The following is an 8,974-nucleotide window of genomic DNA, read 5'->3' as shown; positions in this document are numbered from 1 at the left end:
CGTTGTCCACAGTAATTATTGCATGTAATAATATGAGAGAAGATAAAATTTTATTTTAATTTAAAAGGAAAGAGAGAAAAATTATTATATACAAATGAGAAATTAAAAAATTGAATTTTGATTGTGCCAGATCGTCTACATGTCGCTCAAGGTCGCACATCAATTCCGAAGCTTATACAAAATTTCACAGCTTTTATATATATCAAAAGAAGGCTACATATCTTATGGTGCTCATTCTATGAGCACCAAATATATATTTTGTTTAGAAGTTAGGATTTATAATTTCGGATTTAGAGTTTATAGATTGGGTTATAATATCAAAAGCTAAAGAAATTAAAAAAACACTTGCAAAAAATTAGGTGCTCGCAAGGTAAATCAATAAGTAGGATATATCTATAAAAACGTTATACGTTGGATGCCAGCATGGTGAGTGCCCAAGGTAACAATTTTTTTGTTTATTTTATTTTAAAGTTCTCGGTTATTTCAATGAGATTTGTTTTTATAATTTAAGGGTTGAATTATAATATTAAATAGAAAAAAAATTAGATGTTCAGCGGATATAAGGGTTAGGTTATTATATAGAGTTTTGATATACTATATCTTTTATGTCGCACAATTCGTGAGCACCTTAATTTTTTTTTTTTTTATATGGTTAATATTATAATCCAAATTCTAAAAATCAGGAAATTTAAAAAAAACAAAAAAATAAATAAAATAAAAAAATTGACGTGCTCATGAGGTGTGAGATGGAAGGAGTATATATATATATATATATATATATACATGAGGTGTGAGATGGAAGGAGTATATATATATATATATATATATATATATATATATATATATATATATATATATCCTTACGTGAATTATTGTTTTTTTTTTATTTTTAAATTTTTTTTAAACTTTCAATTTTATCAATAAAATTTTACCTTTAAAATTTGGAGATTAGATTATAATATTAAATAAAAAAAAATTCAAATCGATTTTTTTTGTTTGATTTACATGGGGTTATGTGGCATAAGGTCTTAATAGTAACAAAATCATATATAAAAAAAGTTGACGTGCTCCTGAGGTGTGAAATGTAAGGAGTACTGTATATATATAAAATAAATTTATGCCCTAACGTGAATTGTTGTTGTTTGTTTAACTTTTTATTTTTTTTAAACATTCGATTATATCAATAAGATTTTATCTTTAGGATGTGTTTGGTTGGTAGTTATTTTTAATAATCTTAGTTATTCATCCAAGGTTATTAACGAAAATTCTGTTTGATTTAGATAATCGATGATTCTCGAATAATTTTTATGCTCTACACGTCAGCAAAAGGGCATGCAACCCGGAATCGAAAAACCTTAGAAAACTGAGGTTTTCTTGATTTCCATGTTAACGAATTTTTTTTACCCAAAATATTCTGAGAAAAATGTGATAAAAAAAAATTAAAAGTATAAAAAACTTTTAAAAAATGTAAAAAAAAATAGGAAAAATGTAAAAACAAAAAAATAATAAAAAAACGTAAAAAAATAAAATAAATAAATAATAGAAAAAATAAAAAACATTAAAAAAATAAAAAAAACTTAAAAAAATATAAAATATAAAATATAAAATATAAAAAACATAATTTTTTTTTAAAAATTTAAAAAATCTAAAAAAATGAAAAGAAAAAAAAAACACATAAAAATAAAGAAAACGTGTAAAAAATAAAAAAACATAGAGTTTAAAAATAATAGTAATAGTAATAATAATAATAATAATAATAATAATATATATGGTTGGTTTTGTAACTAAGGGTAATATAATAAAATATTAAACTAGATTATTCATTAAAACCTTCAAAAAAAAAAAAAAAAAAAATTTATTACATTACATATATTGAACAAAAAAACAATTGATTATATTTTATTCCCCATAATCTTGATTATGTGATTACTTGGTAATTACATAATATATATGATAATTTGAACCAAATGCACCTTTAGAGTTTAAAAATTGGATTATAATATTAAGTATAAAAAAATTCAAATCGATGTTTTTGGTTTGGTTTACATGGGGGTACGGGGTATGCTGGCATAAGGTCTTTAGAGTAATATATATATATATATATATATATATATATATATATATATATATATATATATATATATATATATATAATCGTAAATATTTTTTTGATTTAATTTTTTTTTTACGCTTAATACTATAATCCAACCACTAAACTTTAAGATTGTGTTTAGTTCAAGTAATTATACATAACCTTTAACCTTAGTTACGTGATTACTAGGATAATCACATAACCAATATTATAGAGAATAAAATATAATATAAATTTGTTTGATTTAACTATAGATAATACTATAACCAAATTTAATATTTACTATATTACTTGTGCTCCAATCTTAGTCATGGTTGCACCTAAATCAATTTAATATTTAACTATTTTTTAAAAAATTAAATTAAATTAATAGTATTAATGATAATAATAAATTGATAATATATATAATAAATAACTATAATTGATTTCAATATATGGATGAAATGGTTGCAGCAGAGGGAAGCTATCACGAAGGACTCCTTGCAATGCCATAAAAATGGAGATGCGATAGTGGTCTCCTCCCGGATCTTGGATTGAACAAGGTTGTAAGGGCATAGAGGTGGTCGATGGTGATGAATTTGGTACTTAGGGTTGTAAATGAATCAAGTATTCATGAGTAAATTTGGTGTTCGGCTTAGTAAAAATTTCTTTATATTCGTTCAATATATACAAGATTAATTAAACAAACAAATTTGAACAACTCGTTAAACTAACCAAACAAGCTTGAATACATATGTGTTCAACTCGTTAACGTTTGTGAACAACGTTCGTGAACAATGTTCATGAACAATGCTCATGAACAATCTTTGTGAACAATATTCGTGAATAACATTCGTGAAGAATGTTCACGAGACATATTCATTAATAAACTCTTTTCAATATGCTAAATAAAAAATAAAATAAAATAAGATAAATAAATAAGTTTAAATTATTAAGCTTAATAACTAATCAAATAACTAAAAGTTTTAAATAATCAACATCTAAATTAACCAAGCTCAAGCCAAACTCAAATTGAGAGTTCGATAACATCTAAACAAACCAAGCTCAAGCCAAGTTTCAAATAAGCTCCAGCTCGTAAAAAATAAATTAAAGCTTGAACAATTATTTCAAAAGTTTGGTTCATTTTAAGTTCGGCTCAGCTCGATTATCTTATCAAATAAGATAAAACACCCCAAACTCAACTCACCTCAGCTCGTTTACAATCCTACTGGTACTGAGACGTTGGGGAAAGACAACGTGGAGGAAGTGGCGGGTGAATGGGATTATGGAAGCAGAACGTCTAAGGTAGGAAGAAGTGTACGATTTGAAGCAGAAGCGATGAGAATCTAGAGGTGAGTCGAGAGAGTCGACGGCGGCGTTGAAAAATTGACAGAGCTTGGAGAGGGCACGAGGCCGGGGACAACGAGGGTGAGGGGGAGATATTAATTAATTTGTGAAGGATAATTTTGAAAAAAAAAAATTGATAACATGGGAATTATGAAAAATCTTAGTCTTTTAAGATTTTGTGATAATTTGTATTCTGAAATTGCTTAAGTGGCGGAAATCACTCAATTATCTAAATCCAATAAAAATTTTATTGATAAATAGCTACCAAGATTATCAGAAATGACTTCCAACCCACCGCACCCTAAAATAAAATCTCATTGTCCGGGAACTTAAAAAAAGAGAAGCAACGCTTCTACGCATGCTGCAGTACGCAGCATGTACCCCTCTCTCTCTCTCTATATATATATATCAGGACAATTTACTATTTATTTATTTAACCAAACACCAGTAACACAAAGCTACGTAAAATTACAGATATGCGTTCATGTCAGAGTTGGTTGCAGTTCGCCGGAACGAAGGAGAGCACGTCGGCTTCCATATCGAAGAGGATGTGCATGTTCTGCTGCTGGTAGTTGCCGAAGATCGAGGAGTCCTGCGTTCCGATGATTACCGAGCAGAGCAACCCCAGGTCGTCGACGTACGCCATGTACTTGTCCCTCGGAAACCTCATGTCGGCGCCCTCGAAGTGGAACACCAGCTCCGGCATCGGCGGAAGCGAGCTCGCTCCATGAAACGAGAAGCAGAGATCGACGCCCATATCCTGTATCACTTCCGGCAACTCCGCCGCCGGCTTCCGCACTTGCTTGATTATCTCCTCCCTGAGTATGTCGTACCCGGCCTGGTTCAGTGACGTGAGGAAGGTGCCGGAGTCGATGAAGGTTCCGCCGGAGCCATCGGGTTTCAGCTGGAAGACGGACGCCGGAATCGGAAGCCGATTGCCTCCGAGCGAGATCCCGAGCAAGGAGAGATAGTAGAAGGTGGAAAAGTAGGCAAGCGGGCTGGAGATCAACGGCGTGCTTCCAATTAAGGCTCCTCTGTTTCCTCCCAGGCTCGCCGTGGAACCCAAGAAGAGATGGCTGGCGGTGGAGCTGTTTAAAGGGGTGAGACAGTACGAGAACTTGCGAGGGTTCAGCTGCGACGGCAACGAGAGCAGGCCTCGGCCCATGCCAACGATGCCGGTGGAGTTCGATAACGAGCCGTTGTTCTGAAACCCGCATCCGAACGTGACGCCGGCGATCGACGATCCGTCGCCAAAAATGAATGTCTCCGTCCCGAGGAAGCCTATGCTCTCGCTGCCGTCCCCGTAGGAGGCCAAGTAGAGGCACCGGTCTCCTCCGCAGCCGTTGTCAATTGAGGTTCGGTTGCTGCAGAAAGGGCTGGAACAGGGCACCGGCGAGAAGGTGTAGGACTTGGAGGGGTCGTAGAAGGGGCTCGGCTGCGAGAGGCAATCGAGGCAGGGGACACACTGCGTCCAAATGAGGTCGCTTCCGGTGTCGAGGATGGCCGTGGCAGGAAGCACCGGCGAACCGATGCCGAAGTCTATGACGTACTCGGTATCACCTGCGTAGTCGACGACTGCCACGACGGTGCTCGGCGAGCTCCACTTTCCCTCGAAGGCCTGCCTCCGAGAGTGGCTCCGGCGGGCGGCGCGACGGAATCGCTCAGCCGAGGTGAGTTGAGCGGCCGAGTCGACATGGGTGAGGCTGAGGCGAGACCCTTCGACGTGAGGGTCGAGGAAGAGAAGCACGACAAAGGCGACGAAGAAGAAGAGCAGTACGTTAGCCATGGACGCTTCGATCGATGCCAGCAAGGAGATCGACGTCTTTCTGCTATATAGAGTGGTGGATCGATCCATAGACATGGGAAGAAAAGATCAACCGCCCGGCGATGGAGTTGATAACTCGGGAGAACTTAACTGGTGACAGAAGATTCTTGCAGCTGTTGACCTCGTAAGAGTGTCGATTACTTGTAGTAAACGCAGTTTGAATGATCGTAAGCATGAAAGCCCATCTGGGGATTTATTAGAGTTGGGAGTAGGCGAAAGACTTGTTCTAATGTATGTATTGGGATGATGTTGTTGAATGAGTAAAGATTAGTGGGTTTATACATAGGTAATTTACTAAAGCATGAAGTCAAATTTCTTTAATATTTAAATTGCATATTAAAATTGCTCCAATAGATTATTAAATTAGTACAATGAGTTTAATTTGAAGTACTATGAAGGGTCTAAGATCATCAATAAATTTTAGTTGAAACTCACTAATAACTCAGTGTCTAGATTTCAAAATCTTAAGATGATTTAAATTATGGGTGTTTTAGAAACTCTTTGGTAGTGTTAGAGAGTGAGTATGACATGTCTAGACCCTCTAATGAGCTCGTGATAAAATATCTCAAAATTATATCAATTTAATAAATTTACATCTCTCTATTTAGGCTGTGAAACTCATGTTTGAAGACAATCATACTCACTAACCAATATCATCAAAGAGTTCTTAGGACTCCCTTGACTTAGACTATGCCAATATTTTAAAATTCTAAATACTGTAGGTTCATAAGTGAGTTTTAACCAAAAAATTAAACTAGGACCATTACACTTCTAGTTCTAAGAGTCTCCTTAATATTACCATGCCCATAGACTCAGATTTCATAGTCTAAATTGTGAGCGGTAAGTTTTTTGAAATTTTCACAACCTTGAGATAATTTTATAGAGCTCATTAAAAGGCGTAGGCTTGTCATACTTATTACTCAATACTATTAAAGGCCTCTTAGGTCTATGCTGATTTAGACCATGTCACGATTTTGAAATTTCGGACAATGTATATAAATCCATCAATGAGTTTTGATTAAAATTCGTTGATGAACTTAAGCACCTTAGAAATACTTCAAATTAAGTTCATTACATTTCTTAAAGAGACCTAGGTTTGCCATCCTACCTTCATGATTTAATATCTCAATTTTAATATCTCAATTTATATATAAGGGCATAGTTACACTGGCGAGTCAGCTCAAATTGATCAATTTGGCCAACTTGACTAGAGATTGATTGCACCAACATATAACTCTCACAACTCCTTATATTTACCTAACTTGCATAGATTATCATTAGGAACAGAATTAATTAAAATTTGTGTTATTTTATCGTTTATCTTAGATCTTTGAATTTACTCCTCAGTCCATTTCTTTTTCTTGAGGAGTTTTCTTTTGTTGTCTATTAAAGCTTCAAATCCCTCCATTATGACAAATCAAAATCTCTAAATCTATTTGGAAGAAAATCTTCATCCTACCTTCCACTTAGTAAATCCTCCTAAAGTGAAAAGTGGTGGAAATTGGATGTCATATCCAAAGTCATCTTTGACCTCCATTGTGAAATTATAATTTCCTCTAGCGCGAATTCCTTTGGCCAATCCGATAAAAAGTAATCTTGTTCTGATACCATATATTAGGACCGATAACATCACTCGAAGAGGAGTGAATATCAATTCATGATTTCGTTGATTGTTCATGTGCTTGTCTACAAAGGATTATTATGCAGCAAAAAGAAACACAAGAAGCAAAACACAAGTAACATGATATTTTATGTGGTTAGGAATCCCTGATTCATACTCCATGACCTAGCGTCATAGCAATATCACCACTATTTTTCTCCTTACCAGATACCTTTCGAAGGTAGATAAAACTTTTACACACCAATTCTTATACAAGTAACACAAACAAAAATACAATTAAAATATGAACAATGCAAATGAAACACTTTAAAATAATAAATCTTTGTTTTGATTATTGTTGGTTGCTTTGAATTGCCACTTGAAGGACTATAATACAATAACACTTTTTCTTCAAAGCCTTCAAGACCCAGTACCGAAATCCTCCATAAAACCTTCCTTTATAGCCTTCAAATCGGGGCTAATTTCCATCAAACAATCTACTGATAGTGTCCATCAATCAATTACTCTGATAATTGGACTATTTTACTTGCACAGCAATTCTTTCCAACTTAACTTTGACTATAATAATCGACTGTTCATTATCATCAATCAACTGATTAAAAAATAGTCGAGTGTCACAGTCAAGCTCAAAATATTCTATTCGCTGCAATATTATCATCAGTCAATTGTTCATACATAGCAATCGACTAATAGTGATCAGTCGAGTTCTCAAACCAACTCAGGAACTTTTTGTTTGTTACAACAGTGATGACAATCAATTGATCATCATACCCAATAGTTGAACGATATATAATAAACTCTCTTAAACCCCAAGCTTGAGATTTAGGGATTATCAATCGATTGTTATTCCCTACTAGCCAATTAATACCTCTGATTTCAACCTTTCTAAAATTGGATTCTTGCATTGTCTAACATCCGGTTAACCTCAACTTATCAAAACTTCTCTTGACTAATATTTTTTCAACCTTAATCTATCAGGACTTCCTTTCCCTAGCATTCGACCAATCTTGTGTTGGTGCAGCGGGGCCGGTAAGAGGACGCAGCGTCTGTAAAGAAAACAAAAACCATTCTCTATTTTTTTAACTAAGATTAGTAGCACTATTACAATAATTATAATCTCAAAAATGAACAACTAATAAAAAGAAGAGGCAAACAGATTTGACTTGGTTACAGCCTAGGTGGTTTTTAATCCAAGGTGGTTGCAAAGCTCTAATAGAAAAATCTTCTTCTCTGTAGGCGGAGAAGCCTCTTACACTCTTTTAAAAAGCTTAGAAAAGATTAGGAAATGATTACAATAGTTGTTCTCAAGTTGTTGTTGATTTTTTAGGTCTAGGGGTCTTTTTATAGCCACTGAGAAATCTTATCTGAAGCTTGAAGGCACCTCCAAAGGGCTTGGAAGGCGCCGCCAGTGTGGCAAGTGGATAAAGCTTTATCCACTTGCAAATGACTAGTTTGACTGGCCGAAGGCACCTTCCATAACCTTGGAAGGTGCCTTCGTACTGTTCATCGAAGGCGCCTTCCACAGAAGGCGCGGAGGCGCCTTCAACAACCTTTGAAGGAGCCTCCAGCAGCACTTGCATCTCCATTTCACTCCTTTGCTGTTGTGATCTCCTGGGTGATTTTGACCACCAGAATAGGGCTCACCTGAACCCAATTTTCGGTCTTCTCCTCGAGCAGGCTTCCGCTTTGGCTGCTCGTCCCTCGAACATCGCCTACGTTCTTCTCGTCCACTGATGTACTCTTCTGCAACCCTTTCATCCTCGGATGCACCAAACCCATCGACTCACTTCCCGTGTCATCCTTCTCGCTAGCTGCGTCTTCCGCTCGATTTCTTGTGCTCCTAAGCTCTTGCACACTTAGACACAGGGATCAAAACCAAAGCAGGACCCAACCTAACTTGGTTGATCACATCAAAACAACCACGGAGTCCAACAATCTCTCATTTTTTGATATGCATCAACCCAAGTTCAAGTTAGGGTAATAACAAATAGTAATAAAGGAATTTGTAAATAAAATATTTTGAGTATCAAGTTTGCAATAAAGAAATTACAACACTAAGTATGAAATAAACTGATTTATCAAAGTTCAGACTTATAATAAAGTTAGCAAA

General features: G+C 35.0%; 1 protein-coding gene across 1 annotated transcript; it reads right to left on the bottom strand.

Annotated features, from left to right (window-relative positions):
- Positions 1-3,777: 3,777 nt before the first annotated feature.
- On the bottom strand, positions 3,778-5,204 carry LOC122017378 (aspartic proteinase nepenthesin-1-like). The gene has a single exon (XM_042574976.1). The coding sequence runs from the start codon at positions 5,202-5,204 to the stop codon at positions 3,906-3,908; it is 1,299 nt and encodes a 432-aa protein (XP_042430910.1). The 3' UTR covers positions 3,778-3,905.
- Between the last annotated feature and the right edge of the window lie 3,770 nt (positions 5,205-8,974).

Source organism: Zingiber officinale, chromosome 8B (assembly GCF_018446385.1).
Source record: "Zingiber officinale cultivar Zhangliang chromosome 8B, Zo_v1.1, whole genome shotgun sequence".
Taxonomy (NCBI): domain Eukaryota; kingdom Viridiplantae; phylum Streptophyta; class Magnoliopsida; order Zingiberales; family Zingiberaceae; genus Zingiber; species Zingiber officinale.
The sequence above is the reverse complement of the archived record's forward strand: the minus strand, read 5'-3'. Positions and strand labels throughout refer to the sequence as shown.

What these genes read in the sequence shown, in the direction of transcription:
- LOC122017378 (XM_042574976.1), bottom strand. Translation starts at nt 5,204, where the DNA reads ATGGCTAACGTACTGCTCTTCTTCTTCGTCGCCTTTGTCGTGCTTCTC.